The sequence below is a fragment of the Bos javanicus genome, chromosome 4 (genome assembly GCF_032452875.1).
Source record: "Bos javanicus breed banteng chromosome 4, ARS-OSU_banteng_1.0, whole genome shotgun sequence".
Lineage (NCBI taxonomy): Eukaryota > Metazoa > Chordata > Mammalia > Artiodactyla > Bovidae > Bos > Bos javanicus.
Window position 1 is genome coordinate 87,556,642 of NC_083871.1, and position 22,942 is coordinate 87,579,583.

A 22,942-nucleotide genomic window follows, 5' to 3' on the forward strand; every position below is an offset into this window, starting at 1 on the left:
GATGGATGAGTTAGCAATGGATTAAGGGAAGACTAAGTAATTAAAAAAAAGAAGTTAGTGCATTTCACCCATAAAATGTTCACTGAGGAAAACTTAGGGAAAGTGATATGAAAGCTAAGGGGAAACCTGAGTAGGTTTGAGGGAGGCCTCTATTTTTCTGAGGAAACAGAAATGTCAACTGTAATCACCCACATGGACCCACTGTGGAGCATGTCTATTTATAACTTGCTCTTTCAGCACTGAGAAGGAAAGAAAATGCTTTCCCTCACTTTACTTCGAAGATGATGGCCAACTCCTCAGAGAGGGTCTGAGGGAGACTCCCTAAGGAACAAGTGATACAGGTTATCAGTCTCCTTCCAAGTCTGACTCAGGATGATTAAGTCTTCTTTAACACTTTACAGATTGTGATTAATGAGCCAGATGTAAGCTGCAAAGAAAAATATCTAGAAAGACTTTGCACCATATATGCCTGATCTCTGGCCCATCACCTGTCTGTGGTCCCTTTCCTGTCACTAGAATGGCTTCTGTGATATGACATCAAAGTCTTGTGACAAATGGCTACAGAAAAGGTGCACGACACATCTCCTGCACTGCAGGCAGATTCTTAACTGCTGAGCCACCAAGGAAGCCCCGTACCACTTGTTAGAACTACAAAAATAAAAGTTTACTTTGTATGGTGATGTTAGTTAGATATCTGTGAAATGCAAACAAATTTCCATTCCACTTTGCAGCAGATGATATTAATTTGCTGGCTAAAATAGCTGTCATCTAATATCAGCTATTTCAATAAAATTGGATGTTAAATTTTGCTTTCAAATAGTAAAATATCTATGATTATGATTTCGTAAGCAGTTTCTCTAAAGCTGTTTTGATGCATATGTAGATGAATCAAATTTGTATAATGCTGGAAAGTTTAATCCTCAAATATAAACTTTGAGTGAAGGGAAGACCTAAAATGATTTTTAAGATTTTATAATTATTTGTGAAAACTAGGATTGTTAATTAGTCAATAAAACATCTGTAGTCTATTCATGATTTACTGCTGTGCATGTTGCAATAAGAAGTTCTATGCTGACTGCCTATAAACCTAGGCATTCAGAGGCATGATTTAAACTCTATAGGTCTTAACCAGTTCTATATATGGGGTGTAGTTAAATATCCTGAACTTAGCTAAAAATATGTTAGCTCTTGAACATTTTAACATAAATGAAGAACTCAGAGGGAACTCAGCTTGGAGAGTACTATATAAATGAGAATAATTAAAAAGGATATACTCTAGGAAAACAAGAGGAGCAAAAAAGAATATTAGACTGACCAATGAATTAGAGCTTCTGAAACAGTAATCATCCCCCAAGAAAACAGATGTTTGAACACACTGTATTGCTTCTCTCTTAAACAGAAATCATGCGTATTCTGATAATTCTTCAGATGGATCTCCTTCGATACATCAGAAAGCCACATAAGAAACAAGTTGATGAAAAAAGCATATATATAAGCTAATTTCGGAGAAGGCAATGGCACCCCACTCCAGCGCTCTTGCCTGGAGAATCCCATGGATGGAGGAGCCTGGTGGGCTGCCATCTATGGGGTCGCACAGAGTCGAACACAACTGAAGCAATTTAGCAGCAGCAGCAGCATAAGCTAATTTGTACCTGTTACATTAAGATGTAACAAGATGTTTTAAAGATAATAGCTCATTTTAATGGAATAATCAATTGAGCAAAGCTAATTTATCTTAATATTTAAATGTACCTGAACTTTCCATATAGTATTTACATTTGTAAAACATGCATAATGATTGTCACTTTGAATTGTTAGGTTATGACTATCTCTATATTAAGGAATGTTGAATAAAAGTACAAATACTGAAATACCATTCATCAAATAAGAAAAAAAAGGCACTGTTCTAGCTCCACTGTACCATAAAGAAAATAGATTCTAATTTATATGCTTCTCTATCCTCAGGGAGGCAGAAGAACCAGTGCTTTCCTGGGTATACTGATGATGGGGTACCATGACCATGAACTCCCAGTGTTTGCACAGATAATAGGTTCTTTTTGTAACAATTGTTGGAAAGAATGTGTTCATAGCAATACTCTTAAAACTAAAAAGTTGTCTGGGTAGAAACTTCAAAAATCCATTTTGGACTCAAGAACACCATTTGATAAGTTAAACAGTACCAAAGAAAACAATAATTCATCCTGAAAGAGTCAATGGAAACTGCACTGCTCACAAATAGATGCCTTGTGGGATTATTTAGATTTTTATATGGTTATGTTATCTAAGCCTTGTTTTCAAAGTTTGTGGGGACAATAGATTATGATAAACCATATATTTTTGGGTGCTTAACTGGGTCCACTATTTACCTGCTTGTACATACCCGTAATAAGAAAAATACCCTGTTCTGCCTCTAGGTAGTCCCTCAGCACCTGGTGGGAGGCTGGCCACCAATTCAGATGAAAAATCTCCTTATGCCACCTACTTTCCATAAATAGGTATTCGCATCTGTCATCTGCTAACAAAATCTACATGCCAAACATTTGCCAAAGAACATAACCTTCAACTGCCTAATACCTATTTAAATTTCAGGTATCATTTCACAAAACTATGTGGTACAATAATTTGTTTGCTTGTTTGTTTGTTTACTGAGTTACTACTTCTCAACACTGGCTGTACATTAGTATCAGTGATACTCTCTGTGCCAATGTTTGTCAACCATATACGCACATGACTAGCTCCTGAGAAGTGTTTAAATGCTCCTTTCTGGATTCATCCTAAACCAACTAAAACTGGGAGTCCAGAACTTGAATCTTTTCAAACACTCCCTGAACCATTCCCTGTGTGAACATAAAGTTGATATGCACCATCATAAATGAAAGTAATAAAAGCAGCCAGCGAGTACCCTAATTGTTTCAAATCACTGTATAAAATGATAGAAAACGACTAGACGGACCTTTGTTGGCAAAGTAACGTCTCTGCTTTTGAATATGCTGTCTAGGTTGGTCATAATTTTCCTTCCAAGGAGTAAGTGTCTTTTAATTTCATGGCTGCAGTCACCATCTGCAGTGATTTTGGAGCCCAAAAAAATAAAGTTGGACACTGTTTCCACTGTTTCCCCATCTATTTCCCATGAAGTGATGGGACTGGATGCCATGATCTTCGTTTTCTGAATGTTGAGCTTTAAGCCAACTTCTTCACTCTCCACTTTCAGTTTCATCAGAGGCTTTTTAGTTCCTCTTCACTTTCTGCCATAAGGGTGGTGTCATCTAAGTGACTGATCTGATCTGATCTGATGAGAAATATGACAAGGTTGATGCAGAGAATAAAAAGGCTGACATAATGATGGAAGAAAATATATATATGTATTTCTATACATATACTATACATTTAGTGCAGACTACTAGATTCAAGCATTTTCAATTAGCTGTAAAAAAATGATGCTGTAATAGGAATTAGCAAAATTTTGTTTTCAAATAATATAGAAAGTTCATAGAGAATACATACTCATGGAAAATTGACTAGTTAACAGTTTCATCGAAAAAGCAAGGGAGTTCCAGAAAAACATCTATTTCTGCTTTATTGACTATACCAAAGCCTTTGACTGTGTGGATCACAATAGACTGTGGAAAATTCTGAAAGAGATGGGAATATAAGACCACCTGACCTGCCTCTTAAGAAACCCGTATGCAGGTCAGGAAGCAACAGTTACAACTGGACATGGAACAACAGACTGGTTGGAACCAACAGACTGTTGGAACCAACAGACTGGTTGGAACCAACAGACTGGTTGGAACCAACAGACTGATGGAACCAACAGACTGGTTGGAACCAACAGACTGTTGGAACCAACAGACTGGTTGGAACCAACAGACTGTTGGAACCAACAGACTGGTTCCAAATAGGAAAAGGAGTACGTCAAGGCTGTATATTGTCACCCTGCTTATTTAACTTATATGCAGAGTACATCATGAGAAACGCTGGGCTGGAAGAAGCATAAGCTGGAATCAAGATTGCTGGGAGAAATATCAATAACCTCAAGGCTATGGTTTTTCCAGTGGTCATGTATGGATGTGAAAGTTGGACTGTGAAGAAGGCTGAGCACCGAAGAATTGATGCTATTCAACTGTGGTGTTGGATAAGACTCTTGAGAGTCCCTTGGACTGCAAGGAGATCCAACCAGTCTATTCTAAAGGAGATCAGCCCTGGGATTTCTTTGGAAGGAATGACGCTAAAGCTGAAACTCCAGTACTTGGGCCACCTCATGCAAAGAGTTGACTCATTGGAAAAGACTCTGATGCTGGGAGGGATTGAGGGCAGGAGGAGAAGGGGACGACAGAGGATAATACGGTTGGATGGCATCACTGACTTGATGGACATGAGTCTGAGTGAACTCTGGGAGTTGATGGACAGGGAGGCCTTGCATGCCATGATTCATGGGGTCGCAAAGAGTCGGACACGACTGAACGACTGAACGGAATGGATGCATGAAACGGCTTTAGCTTAAATAATATTCAGTCCTGCTTTAAGTCATGAAATTAAATTGGCCCATACTGACACCATGATTTGTAAAACAGTCACATTTCCTCATCCTATCAAACAGTATTTAACGATTATTTTAGGAAAGACTTTGGACTCAGAAAGCTCAAGTTCAAATCCAGATTCTTGCAATTGCTGAGTGGTCTTAACCTCTGATTATCATTCTTTAACTAAACATGGACCGTTACTCTCTTCTTCAAAGAGGATTAAATGGGATATGTGAATAGTAAGGAATCACATACAGCAACCAGTAAAGCAATATAATGGTAGAGAAGGAGAACTAGAAATGACAACAGTATTTGCATTTCACCTAGCTCAATTTACAGATAAGGGGTCAGAGATCCAGAGAGTAAATGCCTCCCAGATCATGCCAAATAAAAAGTCAACCTTACTTAGTATGGCAAAACTGATCTAATAAATCCTTCAGTGAGTTGTTTGGGTGAGAACTATTATCTGATAGATCTGTTGAAGGAAATCTCCATCATGACTGAATTTACAGATATTTTCAGTGATTTTTACCATTTAGAATATAAATAAGACGTTTTACCTTTCTATTGCACTGGCTACTTTTAAATAAGGGCCTCCCAGGTGGCGCTAGTAGGAAAGAGCCTACCTACCAATGCAGAAGACTTAAGAGACAGAGGTTTGATCCCTGAGTCAGGAAGATCCCCTGGAAGAGGGCACAACAACCCACTCCAGTATTCTTGCCTGGAGAATCCCACGGGTATAGGAGCCTGGTGGGCCATCCTCCATAGGACCACAAAGAGTCAGAAATGATTGAAGCGACTTAGCACAATTTTAAATAAAGTAATCAGACATACATCCTTATTGAGATACATTCTAAGGACAAAAAGAACTGCTAAGAAATACCATTACTTTGTAAGTGTTTTGTTGGTTGTGGTACTGATACAGTATTTCTGGAACAAATTTGTATGTATTATAAAACAGAAAATATTAAATTTATATTGATGCTGCAGAGAACCTGTAAAGTCATGATTTAAAAAAATATCTATCCCTTAACCTGTTCATTTCTTGTTTCTCCCGTTGTGGTTTGATGATTTTTCTTAGTAGTATGGTTGTGTTTCTTTCTTCTTAGTTTTTGTGTATCTATTGTGGGTTTTAAATTTGTGAACAACATGAGGTTCACATATTTGCTTGTTTTAAACTAGGAGTCATTTAAGTTTAAACACACTCTAAAAGAGCCACATTTTTTACTTCCCTCCTCCACATGGTGCTTTGATGTCATATTTTAATTTTCACACTTATCCCTTTACAATTTATTATAGTTATAGTTGCTTTTATAATTTTTGCCTTTTAATCTCCATACTGGCTTAATGTAAGGGGTTGAACCTCAGTCCTTAGTATATATTTGCCTTTCCTAGTGGGATTTTCCTTATTCTATTGATGGCAGAATGTGAAGAGGAACTAAAGAGCCTCTTGATGAAAGTGAAAGAGGAGAGTGAAAAAGTTGGCTTAAAACTCAACATTCAAAAGACTAAGATCTAACATCCAGGCCCATCACTTCGTGGCAAAGGATGGGAAAACAATGGAAACAGTGACAGACTTTACTTTTTGGGTTTCAAAATCACTGCAAATGGTGACTGCAGCCATGAAATTAAAAGATGCTTGCTCCTTGGAAGAAAAGCTACGACCAACCTAGACAGCATATTAAAGAACAGAGATGTTACTTTGCCAACAAAGGTCCATCTAGTCAAAGCTATGGCTTTTCCAGGAGTTGTGTATGGATGTGAGAGTTGGACCATAAAGAAAGCTGAGTGCTGAAGAACTGATACTTTTGAACTGTGGTGTTGGAGAAGACTCTTGAGAGTCCCTTGGACTTCAAGGAGATCCAACCAGTCCATTCTAAAGGAAATCAGTCCTGAATATTCGTTGGAAGAACTGATGCTGAAGCTGAAACTCCAATCCTTTGGCCATGTGATGTGAAGAACTGACTTATTTGAAAAGACCCTGATGCTGGGAAAGACTGAAGATGGGAGGAGAAGGGGACGACTGAGGATGAGATACTTAGATGGCATCACCGACTTTTGGACATGAGTTTGAGCAAGCTCTGGGAGTTGGGTGATGGACAGGGAAGCCTGGCGTGCTGCAGACCATGGGGTCACAAAGAGTCAGACACAACTGAGTGGCTGAACTGATAGATTCCTATCTTAAAGACCCTTTAATATTTGTTAGAATAGGTTTACTACTAACAAACTCTCAGTTTTTGCTTGCCTGAGAAGTTCTTTATCTTTTCTATTCTAAATGCTAATCTTGCTAGGAAGATATCCTAGGTTACAGGTTTTTCCCTTTCAGCACTTTGAATATACCACATCACTCTCTCTCGGTTTGCAAAGTTTCTGTAGAGAAGATAGTCTTGTAGTGCTGCTGCTGCTCCTAAGTCGCTTCAGTCGTGTCCGACCCTGATTCCCTTGTATTTGATGGTTTTGTCTTTCTGCATTAATAATTCTTTATCTTTTGTCATTTTAATTATGATATGTCTTAGTGTGGGTCTGTTTGAGGTCACCAAGTTTGAAATCTGCTCTGCTTTCAATATCTGGATATATATTTCCTTCCTCAAGTTTGGAAAGTTTACAACTACTGTTTCCTCAAATAAATTTTCGAACTCCTTTTCTCCTTTCCTCTCTGGGACCTCTATACTGCAAGTATTGGCAGGCTTAATATTATCCCACAGATCTCAAACTGTTTTCATTAAAAAAAGAAATTTTTTTTTCTGCTGTTCTGATTGGGTGATATCCATTATTCTATCTTCCAGATGACTTATGTGTTTTTCTGTATCACTTAGTGCACTCTTCATATTTTCATGTGTGATTTTTTTAACTTCAGCTCTTGTATTCATTTCTGATTGTATCTTTTTTCTATTTTCTAGTTCCCTGTTAACAGTTTCATTGAATGTATCTACCCTTTTCCCTAATTTAGTTAACACTTTTATTACCAGTGCTTTGAATTCTTTATCTGGCAAGGTGTTTATTCCATTATTTGTTCAGAGGTTTTCTTTTGCTGTATCAATGACAGCAATCCTTCTACCTCCTTTTGGTTAATTTTCTCTGCCGCTATGAATTTAGGTGAAAGTTACCTACTGTGGTCCTGAAGGAGTATTCTTACGTGGGAGAGTCCCTTTGGAGATGTGTCCAATGCCTTTGGTAGGAGAGCTGGATTTGATGTTAACACAAGTCATGTCTTTGCTTAGCGTGTGCTGGCAGCTATGGCCTTGGTAGTGGGTGGGGCTGGAGTCGGCAGGGCAGCCGGTCCTCCTTTTTGCTCAGTGACCCTCGACAGCCTACAGGAGGTCTGATCCCAAGTTGCTGCAGCAGAATCCCTGAGGGTGAGCCTGAGCTGGCTCTATTCCCTTTAAGGATGGCTTATTCTCTTTCTCTGTACTGGAAACCCATGCCCAACAGTGGGCAGTGCTGAAGCAAATGGGACACACAGTGTCCACTATGCTCCTGTCTGCTTCAGACAGAGGCCCAAGCTTCCTCTGCTGTGCTGAGTGTGCACCCACAATTGTTTCCCTCACTCTGCTCAGACACAGCCTCGGGTGCAAATCCCTTTGTCGCTCAAAGCTGATCACTGCTCCCAGCCTCCGTTACCCTTGCCCTGTGGTAGAATAACACTGCGGGGCGGGGGAACCCACGTGGTCTTTCAGCACATATGGGGTGGTGAGTGGTGGTGGACTGTCTGCCACAGAGATCTAGGCTGCTTAAGTAGATGCTCAGCTATGGCCATCACCACCTCACCCAGGCCCCGCCCAGAACTTGGTGGCCTCTGCATCCCACACTTGAGTCTTCTCCCCAGTCGTGGCTGCCTCAGGTCCAGTGTCCTGGGAAAGCTGGCAGCCTCCAGGACATACCTCCCTGCACTCTGACTTGGGGGAGAAGCCAGTGCACTCCTGCTGCTCACAAGCTGAGTTTCGGGTTCCCAGAGTCTACGTGTTTGTCCCAGCAATTCTCCAGCCAGCCGAGGGGGATTGCCTTCCCGGTTTAGGACGTCAGGACTAAGGTGTGTAATCTGTGGCTCTCACCGCACATTCCCTAGGGCAGGGGTCCAACTGTATTCTCGCTTCTTCTCTAAGTTCCTGTCCAGGGTCACAAGGCTCAACAGGATTGCTTTTCTTCTCTTCTTACTGGATGTTTGTATCTTTTCTACAGCCTTGGCTGTGCAGGAGTCCCTCTGCCAGTTTCCAGTGAGAACTGTTAGACATGGAGGTCTATTTTTGATGTGTTCAAACACATGTGCGCTCCACATTTTCTTACTCCTCCATCTTGACTGATCTCCTGTAATGTACAGTTCTATGTGTTTAGGCAAATGCATACATCCATATACCCAATACCCAGTGTCACACATAAATACTCCTTCACCTTGAAAGATCCCTGAACACCATTTACAGACAACCACTTTCCCCTTGGGTCAATCCCCGGTCAATTCATCTATTTCCTGCTTCTACAGTATTGCCTCTTTTAGAACAAATCATACAATATGTTGTAAGTTTAAGTTTGTTGATCTGCATCCTTGTCAGCATTTGTTATTGTCAGTTTCTTATACTACAGCCATTCAATGGTATCACCTTGTGTTATCAATCTATTTTAAGGGCTCTTTACTCATCTTTCCAATACCACACTAAATTTTAATTTAAAAACTTCACTCAGCCAAGATCCCCAGATACAGAATTATATAATTTTAGACTACAGACTTCAGATGATGTAAGGCCTTTTTCTTCAAATTAAACTCTTTATGCTGTTTCTGAGTGTGGTGGTAGTGGTTCAGTTGCTAAGCTGTGTCCAACTCTTGGGACCCCACATGTAAAAGTAGATAAATATATAGAAAACATTACCAACAGCTCTACCATCCAGAGATGACTACCGTTTTCTTCTAATTGTGTGTGAGTGCACATGTGGTCATGTCTAAAGACCCAAAGTTTTTTTTAATTAATTAATATACTTTTGGCTGCACTGGGTCTTTGTTGCTGCATGCAGGCTTCTTACTGCAGCTGCTTCTCTTATTGCAGAACATGGGCTCTAGAGAACGCAGGCTTCAATAGTTGTGGTGCATGGGCTTAGTCGTCCATGGCGTGTGGAATCCTCCTGGATCAGGGATAAAACCCATGTTCCCTGAATTGGCAGGCAGACTCTTAAACCACTGGACCACCAGGGAAGTCCAAATTAATGCTAAATTTAATATTCAAAGACTGAGTGTTTCTTCCCTAAGATCAAGAATAAGACTAGAATGTCCACTTTCACTATATCTATTCACTGTAGTGGAGAATCTTATAGATGGGATTGTTGTTGTTAGTTGCTCAGTCGTGTCTTACTCTTTGCGATCCCAGGTTCTGCAGCCTGCCAGACTCCTCTGTACATAGGATTCCCAGGCAAGAACACTAGAGTGGATTGCCATTCCCTTCTCCAGAGGATCTTCCCAACCCAGGGATCAAACCCAGGTCTCCTGCATCACAGGCAGATTCTTTACCATCTGAGTCATCAGGGAAGCCCAACAGATGCAATAGAACAGTCAAAATAAATACAAGCATCTAGATTGGCAGGTGGGTTCTTAACCACTGGACCACCAGGGAAGTCTGACCCAAAATTTAAAATCTGATTATGTTTGAGGAAAGAAAGCCAAGCGTGAAGGAAGAACCATAGTAAACAAGGTGGGTGTGATAGGAGATAAATTTAGAGAGACCTGTTCAGGTGGAGTGGAGTTCTTCAATGTTGATTGTGTCCAATGTTGAGGCCTTGTTAAAAGAGACTGTGGCATCCTACCCACCAAATTTCTGATCCAGCAGAGAGAGATCTGGGCCTGAAAATCTGAATTTGCAACCATCTTCCAGGTGTTGCTGATGCTGCTGGTACAGGGTCCCACTTTGAGAACCCTTCCTGGGCATATCATACTACGATGAAGAGTCTGAGTTTTTTCTTCCAAATAGATGAGAAGACAATGTAAGGTTTTAAAGACAGAATGATGTGCTTCTGTGTTGAATTTTACATAGATAACAGTGGCTGAGGTGTGAAAGCTGAATCAGAGGGGACAGGATGACAAATGAGGAAACAGTAAGTGGACTACTACTAGTGAGAAATTGTCTTGAATCAGAGTAGAGAAAATGTTAAAGTGTGAACCAACTCAGTATAAATTTAGGAAAAAGCTGACAGAACTTGCAAATAGACTGGATATTAGTCAAAGAAGAAGAAAAAAGGGCAAGCTGAGGTCACTGCCCTGACAACAACCTCTATGGAAGACTGGATGGGGTTGCTAATCAAAAGTTCTTATTTCAAAAATATTTAGTGTGCGATATCCATTAATACACTAGAAATACCAAGTATGCAAATTAGATATACAAATCCAAAGCTCCAAGGAAGACAATTTAAAAATGGGACACCATTAACCCATGAACACATTTATAATCATAGAACCTACTGAAGTCATTAGTATAGATCAATGGCTTGCAAGCAGGTCTGCTCCCAGGGGACACTTGGCAATGTCTGGAGACATTTCTTATCGACTTCACTTAAGAACGGATGAGACTACTGGCATATATTGACTGGAGGTCAGGAACGCTACTCAAATATCATAAAATGCACAGGAGTGCTCCCAACAGCAAAGAATTATCTTCCTCAGAACATCAATAGTGCTGAGGTTGAGAAACTCTTATACAGATAGAAAAATTGGCTTTCGTGTATGATGGGAACATGGGAGTACAAGGCCTTTCTCAGATATACAAACAACTGGAAAATATACCATTCGTGCACATTATTTAGAGGTTGCATCAGTTCAGTTCAGTCACTCGCTCAATCATGTCTGACTCTTTGTGACCCCATGGACTGCAGCACGCCAGGCCTCCCAGTCCATCACCAACTCCCAGAGCCTGCCCAAACTCATGTCCATTGAGTCGGTGATGCCATCCGACCATCTCATCCTCTGTCATCCCCTTCTCCTCCTGCCCTCAATCTTTCCCAGCAACAATGTCTTTTCAAATGAGTCAGTTCTTCACATCAGGTGGCCACAGGATTGGAGTTTCAGCTTCAGCATCTGTCCTTCCAATGAAAATTCAGGACTGATTTCTTTAGGACTGACTGGATCTCCTTGCAGTCAAAGGGATTCTCAAGAGACTTCCTGAACACCACAGTTCAAGAGCATTAATTCTTCAGCACTCAGCTTCCTTTATAGTCCAACTTTCACATCCATACATGACTACAGGAAAAACCATAGCTTTGGCTAGACAGACTTTTGTTGGCCAAGTAATGTCTCTGCTTTTGAATATGCTATCTAGGTTGGTCATAACTTTCCTTCCAAGGAGTAAGCGTCTTTTAATTTCATGGCTGCAGTCACCATCTGGAGCCAGTCACCATTTTGGAGCCCAGAAAAATAAAGTCTGACACTGTTTCCATTGTTTCCCCATCTATTTGCCATGAAGTAATAGGAACAGAAGCAATGATCTTAGTTTTCTGAATGTTGAGTTTTAAGCCAGCTTTTTCACTCTCCTCTTTCACTTTCATCAAGAGGCCCTTTAGTTCCTGTTCACTTTCTGCCATAAGGGTGGTGTCACCTGCATATCTGAGGTTATTGATATTTCTCCAGGCACTCTTGATTTCAGCTTGTCCTTCATCCAGCTCAGCATTTCACATAATGTAGTCTGCATATAAGTTAAATAAGTAGGGTGACAATATACAGCCTTGACGTACTCCTTTCCCAATTGGGAACAAATCTGTTGTTACACGTCTAGTTCTAACTGTTGCTTCTTGACCTGCATACAGATTTCTCAGGAGGCAGGTCAGGTGGTCTAGTATTCCCATCTCTTTAAAAATTTTCCATCGTTAGTTGTGACCATACAGTCAAAGACTTGGTCTAGTCAATAAAGCAGAAGTAGGGGTTTTCTCGAACTCTCTTGCTTTTTCAATGATCCAACAGATGTTGGCAATTCAATCTCTGGTTCCTTTGCCTTTTCTAAATCCAGGTTTAACATGTGGAAGTTCATAGTTCAAGTACTGTTGAAGGCTGGCTTGGAGAATTTTTTTAATATATTTTTAAAAATTTAATTTATTTATTTTACTTTACAATATTGTATTGGTTTTGCCATACATTGACTTGAATCTGCCATGAGTATACATGTGTTCCCCATCCTGAACCCCCTCCCATCTCCCTCCCCATCCTATCCTTCTGGGTCATCCCAGTGCACCAGCCCTGAGCACCCTGTATCATGCATCAAACCTGGACTGGCGATTTGTTTCACATATGGTATTTTACATATTTCAATGCCCTTCTCCCATATCATCCCACCCTCACCCTCTCCCACAGAGTCCAAAAGACTGTTCAATACATCTGTGTCTCTTTTGCTGTCTCGCATACAGGGTTATTGTTACCTTCTTTCTAAATTCCATCAGATCAGATCAGTTGCTCAGTTGTGTCTGACTTTTTGTGACCCCATGAATTGCAGCATGCCAGGCCTCCCTGCCCATGACCAACTCCCGGAGTTCACTCAGACTCACGTCTGTCGAGTCGGTGATGCCATCCAGCCATCTCATCCTCTGTCGTCCCCTTCTCCTCTTGCCCCCAATCCCTCCCAGCATCAGAGTCTTTTCCAATGAGTCAACTCTTCACATGAGGTGGCCAAAGTACTGGAGTTTCAGCTTTAGCATCATTCCTTCCAAAGAAATCCCAGGGCTGATCTCCTTCACAATGGACTGGTTGGATCTCCTTGCAGTCCAAGGGACTCTCAAGAGTCTTCTCCAACACCACAGTTCAAAAGCATCAATTCTTCGGCACTCAGCCTTCTTCACAGTCCAACTCTAAAACCATAGCCTTGACTAGACGAACCTTTGTTGGCAAAGTAATGTCTCTGCTTTTGAATATGCTATCTAGGTTGGTCATAACTTTCCATGTGTTAGTATACTGTATTGGTGTTTTTCTTTCTGGCTTACCTCACTCTGTATAATCAGCTCCAGTTTCATCCACCTCATTAGAACTGATTCAAATGTATTCTTTTTAATGGCTGAGTAATACTCCATTGTGTATATGTACCACAGCTTTCTTATCCATTCATCTGCTGATGGACATCTAGGTTGCTTCCATGTCCTGGCTATTATGAACAGTGCTGCGATGAACATTGGGGTACACTTGTCTCTTTCTATTCTGGTTTCCTCAGTGTGTATGCCCAGCAGTGGGATTGCTGGGTCATAAGGCAGTTCTATTTCCAGTTTTTTAAGGAATCTCCACACTGTTCTCCATAGTGGCTGTACTACTTTGCATTCCCACCAACAGTGTAAGAAGGTTCCCTTTTCTCCACATCCTCTCCAGCATTTATTGCTTGTAGACTTTTGGATCGAAGCCATTCTGACTGGCGTGAAATGGTACCTCATTGTGGTTTTGATTTGCATTTCTCTGATAATCAGTGATGTTGAGCATCTTTTCATGTGTTTGTTTGGCTTGGAGAATTTTGAGCATTACTTTGCTAGCGTGTGAGATGAGTGCAACTGTGTGGTAGTTTGAACATTCTTTGGCATTGCCTTTCTTTGGGATATGTATATGCGCTCTCTCTCCCTCTCTCTCTCTCTCTCTCTCTCTCTCTATACATATATATATATCTGGAGAGCTGAAGAATAAATTAAATATACCTCAAGTTACATTACAGAATTAGACTTAAATGGCTGGTGCTATTAGACAGTGAAAACACAATAAGGGAATAAGGTAAAATGAATGTAACCATAATTTAAATGAAAAATTTGGACTCACAAATCCATCACACTATATGGAATCTCCAGGGCTCTTCTCTTAGATTATGCCACCTGTACACCTTTGTTGCACGAATAAATGCACAAATATACAAGCACACGAATGAATGAACATTATGGTTTAGCTCTCTTAGGTAATTAAGAAATAGATGCAACAGGGAAACAGAAGAGGAAATATAGAATGTAAGTGCAGACTCACGATTTCTGGACTGTGGGTAGAGATTCACAAAATCTCTAGAAATGAAAAGAAACTTCAAAGGTGTAGACAGAAAAGGAGGAAGATTTGAAATCAACAGCAATCCCAACTTTAAGGGGAAGAAAATCCAGTATACACACTAATCCTAGTGTCCTGCCACACGGAGCATCACAGCAGCAATCCACCATTATGAGAAATCCCTGAGAGAGATTTCTTGAGGCTTTATCCTCTGCAAAATACCTGTGAAAGCAGAGCTCAGGTCTGAGTGAAATAGAGCCACATTACAGAAGGTAACTTTATAGACGACTCATCTTCAGAAACAAGACTGCAGAAAATCTTTCACACAGAGAGGTGTTGAGAGCACAACATGTTAACATTCATGCTTTTACAGTCAGAAGATGCTGAGTATAAATGAAAGAGACAGGAATTAGAGGGGGCTAGGAAGATCCCCTGGAGGGGGAAATGACAATCTACTCCGGTACCTTTGCCTGGAAAATTGCCCGGACAGAGAGGTCTGGCAGGCTGCAATCCATAAGGTCGCAGAGTCAGACACGACTAACGTGACTCAGCACTCATATTCTAGGTATGAGGAGGTGGCCATGGGGGGAAAAATAATTCTGTGTTAAAAGGTGTGTGACAAAAATCTTCACACAGAGAAAAACAGGTATAAGAGAGAAATACACTTGAGATATTCTGTAATCAGTCTAATCACAATATAAGGAACAGATGACTTCAAAGATAAAGAGGATGCTTTTAGTCCATGGACAGAAACGTTTAAATCAGGGTTACCATTCACCAAGAAGGATGAGTCGGTCCATACCACTCCCTTGCTGGCCAGTGAAGTACGTGTGACAGGAATGACTCAGGAAGTGACTATGACTTTATGTGTTTCCCTTACACACCCAAGACCTATCACAATACAGTCTAATTACAGCAATTGTGTTTAGTAAATCAGAGATGTAAGCTGGGCTCATTGGAAATTACAAATAAATTACTAATGTAGTTCACACACTGCATGCTGGTCCACTTCAATTCTCAATCAAGAGAAGTTAAAACCATGCTGCCTGGGACATGTGGCGCTGACCGTAACTCACCCTTCCCAGTTCTTTATCTTCAAGAGCCAGGACGCCGGTGCTTTCTGTGAAGAGTTTTACTTTGACCACAGGCCGTGGGTGAGTAGTGGTGAAGTCTCCTTGTGTTCCCCACCTGCAACGAAGTAACAAAGTTTCGATTTAAAATGCTGCCTTAATTTTAGTCTTCCATATAGATGTGTCTCCTTAGAAGGCACATCAAGCAATATAGAATCTTTCGTGGCTCAGTGAGATTTTTACCTTCCCTTTTGATTCTGACAGGTGGTAGTCAAGAAAGAAAATAACAATAAGCTTTACAGCTTGTAATAATTATTCAGCTGGTCAAAAAATTAGCACATTAGACTATAAAACATAAGAATCTAGATGAAGGTAAGCATTAAAGAATATCTATGTAACTGAGTCACTGTTGTACACCTGAAACTAACCCAACATTATAAATCAACTATACTTCCATAAAAAAGCAAAGCATTGTAGATATAGCTACTGGTACCTATTTTATTAATTTAAATATAAATTACAATACCATTTTTATGGATGGCTGAGGAACATTTCTAGGGGTTTGAGTATAAGAGGCAGTGTCTCAGAAACCACTTTTTCATGTTGAAAATTTCACCCCATCTCTTTTTGTAAAATCTTTACTAGACATTTTATTTATATTTTTAAAAGTGGAGGCAATTATCTTGTCATTTACTTCATATGATTTTTTAAGTTCATGTCAAAAGGAAAGAAATAAGCATCATAAAATATAGGAGTGTTTTGCCATTGATTTCCTAGTACATTCTCCAAAGAATAGAGTAAACCTGTCTATATCTGACTTTTCAAATCATCATAACAAAATAACGTTTCCTTGGTTTATCTTTTAATTAACAGCATCTCATCATTACCACATACCAACTCATTCTAGTCTGTTTACAAACAACTGGCATACACTTGATATTAAAAAAAATCTTATAAATGTTTCTCATATTTCTGATAGATGAGACATGAGATTTAGCACAGCATGAAGAAAATGCCATTGGGAAAAATAAGAGGAAGAAAGATGTAAGTGACAAAAGAAAGAGAAATTCAATGAAATAAAGATTCCTATTAAAAATAAATCACTAAATAAAAACACCAATCTCTTAAAAAAAAAAAAAAAGCAAGTAGTGGCACTGCCTAAAGTTTACTTTATAAAACTTATTCAGAAAGCTGAAATACAGAAATAAAAAACAAAACTGAGAAACGTATACCAAAATTGAATACTCACGATGTCTTCTCCTATCAATGCAATTTTAATTTTTAACACAGTAGTATATGTTCAGTAAAAGCAGAGGCTGTTTCAATGACTAAAGAAACTAACATCAAAATGCTAGTTTGTTCTTTTGAAATTAACGTAATACTTCAGAGGGAAGGAGGAGATCCATTAAGGATGGAAAACAACTTAATTTCTATCTTAGATTTCTAGAAAGGGATTAACCAAGAATTTTTTTTTTTTTTTTGCCATTTCATAGAATTGAGAAGGTCTGAGATAAAGTAGAGCTAAAACAGGAATAAAAAATGAAAATAGATTCAGAATCAAAATAAGGAAGGACAGAATGATTTTCAGTTTAGAGTGAGGGGTCTTAAGCCTTAATACAGTCAGGCAATCTGAATGGTAACTCCAGAGTTGATTCGCATGACATACCCCTTTCTTTGTCGAGTATCATGCAGCCAAATTTGGAAAACTAACTTTGTAAACGAAGTTCACCTTTTTTAAGTTCTATGTTTACACATCATATTAGAGAATAAAATTTGTATGACAGTAATCTTTTAAAATAATTAAAACCAGCTTTGTATTATAAAATATTTATCTGTGTGTCTAACTTTTCCATGAGTACTTGAAAACTATTCTGCATTGTGGGTACAGTGTGATATATATGGATATAAGATCAAGGTTGCTACTGTGCTATTTAAATCTATTTTATCCTTGATGAGCGTTGGTATCCCTTATATAGCAGCATATAGGTATTCAGATCTCCTACCAAGACTGAAATTTTGACACTTCCTTATATATTTTTGTCAACTTCTGGTGTCCTATTTGGTGATGTAAAATGTTCAGTGAGGCATCACCGACTCAATGGACATAAGTTTGAGTGAGCTTTGGGAGTTGGTGATGGACAGGGAAGACTGGCATGCTGTAGTCCATGGGGTTGCACAGTCAGGCATGACTGAGCAACTGAACTGAACTGAAAGTGTTCAATAGTAACCATATCCTTTAAGTATGAATAGTTTATTATTTTTCACAATCCCATGGTCTTGTTACTTCTCAATTACTAGACCTGTGTAAAAATAGAGAACTAACACTATGCTAGGAATAATGATAAGGTAAAAACCAACTTATGCTATCCTAAGTCAATTCAGTCGTGTCCGACTGTGTGTGACCCCACAGACACCAGCCCACCAGGCTCCCCTGTCCCTGGGATTCTCTAGGCATGAACACTGGAGTGGGTTGCCATTTCCTTCTCCAGTGCATGAAAGTGAAAAGTGAAATTGAAGTTGTTCAGTTGTGTCCGACTCTTAGCGACCCCATGGACTGCAGCCTACCAGGCTCTCCATCCATGGGATTTTCCAAGCAAGAGTACTGGAGTGGGGTGCCATTGCCTTCTCCAAAAAACCAACTTAGAGAAGTCAAATAAGGAATCTAATCAATATATTGCAAGTAGAGACAGTAATTAGAAAACAAAGAGCTAAAATTTAATGGGAAATCACTGATAATATATATAACTTGGAAGGGAATCCACGATATCCAGTCTCAAAATCAGTAACACCAATAAAGACAGGAAATAGATGAATATCATAGGCCCGGAGGCAATCCATGAGGGTACATCTCCCTACAAACAAGGTATAGGAACTCTGAGTCCAGAGTATGGAATGCTAATGGTCAACTCCTATGAAATGAGGAAAGCTTAAATAACACGCTTTCAGGAAGGGAGAAGCCAAGGCACAAAGTTATCAGCAGATCCTAACTGTAACAGACCGACGTCTACATTTTTAGAGGCATTCAACAACAACGAAAATGCAATTTTAAAAGGGTGCATAAATAAAAATACTGCAATGATAGTTCTCATAAATTCCAACATCCCAGGATATAAGCAAACTGGCACCACCTTGATAATTTCTCCACTGAAAAATAAAAGTTAAGAAGTTAGGTACAGTTTAAAAATGCTGATGAATTCTATAACGAGTTAATTAAAAAATACAAAGTCTCCCTCCCTTTCCACCAAAAAAGGCAGCATGGAAGAAAGGAAAAAGATAATAGGCCTATTTTCAATATTCACCATGATACTTCCTTGCCTTCTACTTAAATGGCATGTTTAAACACTTTCAGGAATTAATACCAGTTATTATCGTCTTGCTATTTTCTCTGTATTACGTGATGAAAGAATACACTACCCTTGCTGTCAATTTGCTTTGACTCAAAATGCATTGCCTTTTCCTTCTTCTATGAATGTATTATTTATGAGGACCCAGATTTCCAATGTAAATCTTCAAATGAATAAAATATCTACAAAGTATCTTTATGAGGACTGCAGGGTTTTGCAGCCATGAAAACTGGGTAAGTCATATACAAACTGAAATGACTGACATTATTATGTATTTGCTAATAAGCAGAGACATTACTTTGCCAACAAAGGTCCATCTACTTAAGGCTATGGTTTTTCCAGTGGTCATGTATGGATGTGAGAGTTGGACTGTGAAGAAGGCTGAGCGCCGAAGAACGGATGTTTTGGAAGTGTGGTGTTGGAGAAGACTCTTGAGACTCCCTTGGACTGCAAGGAGATCCAACCAGTCCATTGTGAAGGAGATCAGCCCTGGGATTTCTTTGGAAGGAATGATGCTAAAGCTGAAACTCCAGTACTTTGGCCACCTCATGCGAAGAGTTGACTCGTTGGAAAAGACTCTGATGCTGGGAGGGATTGGGGGCAGGAGGAGAAGGGGACGACAGAGGATGAGATGGCTGGATGGCACCACCGACTCAATGGATGTGAGTCTGAGTGAACTCTGGGAGTTGGTGATGGACAGGGAGGCCTGGCGTGCTGTGATTCATGGGGTCGCAAAGAGTCAGACACGACTGAGCAACTGAACTGAACTGGATAGATAAATATGCTGGAAATTTGTATCAGGAGCCAAAAAAATATGTTCAGTCTATTCACCCAGTAAGGCTATTTCTAAGAATTTATCCTAACAAAACAACCATGTATAATTAATAAAAAAAGTATAAGCAGGAATGTATTCTACCATAGCATTATACATAAATAACAAAAGCAAGCAACCTAAATATCTAATATTAGGGGAAAGATTATGTAAATTATGTGACATCAATGAAAATGTTTGCTGCTATCTATGACAGTTATCAAGGTGATGTAAAACCATGCACGATGTATTAAAAAAGAGGGGACACAAAACTGAATCAGGTGTTGATGTATGGCAAAAACTATCACAGTACTGCAAAGTAATTATCCTCCAGTTAAAATAAATCAATTTTAGAAACAGAATCAGGGCCTTTCATTCATTCGAAAAACTTACTGAGTACCTCTTGTGTGCCAGACATATTCTAGTGTCAGTAACCAAAGTCTAACCTCTTAAAAAATACATTCTAATAGAAGATTATAGACATAAATAATTTTATTATTATATTCTGTAGTATATGTCTCTTTCCACTCTTGCTCTGCATTCTCAACAGCTAGATACCTCCCATGGTCTCTTAAAGTAGCTAGAGAACTAGATATATATTGTGATCTGAAAGAATTCTCAAAAGTTAATAGTGTATTTGTTTTAAAGTCCATTGAAAACCATAAGTAGTAAAATAGCTATGTCAAAAAAGTACTCAAATCCCTCAACTCAAAATTTGTATTCATTGTGAATGCATAATGCACTGTGTTACAGAAGCTACGAACTTGAAAGCAGTCTCAATCTGTATTTTTCATCTGTAACCAGTAGTAATGAATTAAAAATATATGTAATCTCAAAATTATTTCATCCATCAACTACCTTTTCATCTTTTCATCTATCCGACTATGTGACTAGAATTGGAAAAGGTAGTGGGCATTAAAAAAAAAAATCAAGATGACAGATCTCGTATTAAATGAACTCAGACTAATAGGGGAGACAAACATATAAACTCAAATGTAAACAATAAACCAAATCATATAGAACTGAACAGGGGTCTATAAAGTGCACTTTTAAATTACTTCTGGGGTCAAGCACTGTCTTTTTACTGGTCACCTGCATTTCTGGCTTGCCTTTTTATTACCATTGTCTGTTTCTCTCTTAGGCTTTCTATCAATTGGCAATTTTTTAAAACTCTTTATATGATGAACATTAACTGTTGCCATACATATGGCAAATATTTTCATACTTGGTTATTTTCCACTTAACCCATGTATGGCTTTTTAAAATGCACAGTTTAAAAATATTAGGTAGCCAATTCTGTTGATCTGATTTATAGTTTTTGACATTAACATCCTACTTAAAATTTTTCTTCTTAAAGATTATATAAAATTTAACCTACATTTCTTTCATACATTTCCACTGTTTAAATCTTCAATCTGTCTGAAACTCAGTAGTAATATTAAAATGGCAGTTTCACTTTTCTTTTTATCGCAATATCACTTGGTTTATTTTTTTTTTGATTTCTTTTTTTTTTTTTATTCTTCCAATTTTATTTTATTTTTAAACTTTACATAATTGTATTAGTTTTGTCACTTGGTTTAGAAATCAAATATATTTATTATTGTATAAGGTTGAGTTTGGTTTTAAAGTTTCTGTCCTAAAAATCTATCTCTTGAATTGTGCTAATAAAACAATAGTTTCATTAGAGTTTCACAAGATATCTGTTAGAACAAAAAGAATATAGACATTTTCAAATTATATTTGAACTTCGAAATTATATTTGATTTAAGAAAAAGAAAAGTCTCCATTAATTAAAATCTATTCCAGTATTTCTTGGTAAAGACTTAAATTTTTTTCACATTCCACATAGGTCTTACACATTGCTTACTGAACTCATCTCACAGTACAGTTGATCCTTGAACAGCATGAGGGTTAATCCCCATATAATTATGGTTGGCCTTTGTATCTAGTTCCTCTCCATCTATGGATGCAACCAACCACTGACTGCGAAGCACCGTAGGATTTACTACTGAAAAATACCCACATGTAAGTGGACCCATACAGTTCAAATTCATGCTATTCAAGGGTCAACTGTATTTCTTATTTTGCGATTCTAAGGAGTCTTTTTCCTTTATGTTGTCTGACTATTGGTGTCATATAAGAAAGTTATAAACTCCTTTTTCAAATAGTTTTGCTTTATTTTCAATCTAGTGACTGTTTTTCCAAATGATGTCTTCACCAAATTAACATTAATTCTATTACAGAAATTGAGTTATTAATATAATTTAAAATGACATAATTCTATGCTATACATTGCTAACTTTAAAACAGAAACATTAAATAAGGGTTCAATTACAGAGGTAAAGGTGAGTCTTAAAGAATTATATGTGGGTGTAAAACTGGCGCACCTTCTCAGGCAGATGTTGACCGTCCAGAGATAAATCCACGCACATATGGACACCTTATCTTTGACAAAGGAGGCAAGAATATACAATGGATTAAAGACAATCTCTTTAACAAGTGGTGCTGGGAAATCTGGTCAACCACTTGTAAAAGAATGAAACTGGACCACTTTCTAACACCATACACAAAAATAAACTCAAAATGGATTAAAGATCTCAACGTAAGACCAGAAACTATAAAACTCCTAGAGGAGAACATAGGCAAAACACTCTCCGACATACATCACAGCAGGATCCTCTATGACCCACCTCCCAGAATATTGGAAATAAAAGCAAAAATAAACAAATGGGACCTAATTAACCTTAAAAGCTTCTGCACATCAAAGGAAAGTATTAGCAAGGTGAAAAGACAGCCTTCAGAATGGGAGAAAATAATAGCAAATGAAGCAACTGACAAACAACTAATCTCAAAAATATACAAGCAACTCCTACAGCTCAACTCCAGAAAAATAAACGACCCAATCAAAAAATGGGCCAAAGAACTAAATAGACATTTCTCCAAAGAAGACATACAGATGGCTAACAAACACATGAAAAGATGCTCAACATCACTCATTATCAGAGAAATGCAAATCAAAACCACTATGAGGTACCATTTCACACCAGTCAGAATGGCTGCGATCCAAAAGTCTACAAATAATAAATGCTGGAGAGGGTGTGGAGAAAAGGGAACCCTCTTACACTGTTGGTGGGAATGCAAAGTAGTACAGCCACTATGGAGAACAGTGTGGAGATTCCTTAAAAAACTGGAAATAGAACTGCCATATGATCCAGCAACCCCACTGCTGG

The 22,942-nt window shown here is 38.7% G+C and overlaps 1 protein-coding gene across 11 annotated transcripts in view; it reads right to left on the bottom strand.

Annotated features, from left to right (window-relative positions):
* The window catches only part of CADPS2 (calcium dependent secretion activator 2), a 591,026-nt gene that overhangs the window by 265,103 nt on the left and 302,981 nt on the right, over nucleotides 1-22,942 (bottom strand). For all 11 annotated transcript variants that reach the window (XM_061414557.1, XM_061414550.1, XM_061414559.1 and 8 more), the window contains exon 7: nucleotides 15,564-15,675. In XM_061414557.1, coding sequence (XP_061270541.1) covers nucleotides 15,564-15,675 — 112 coding nt within the window. The remainder of the gene's footprint in view (nucleotides 1-15,563; nucleotides 15,676-22,942) is intronic.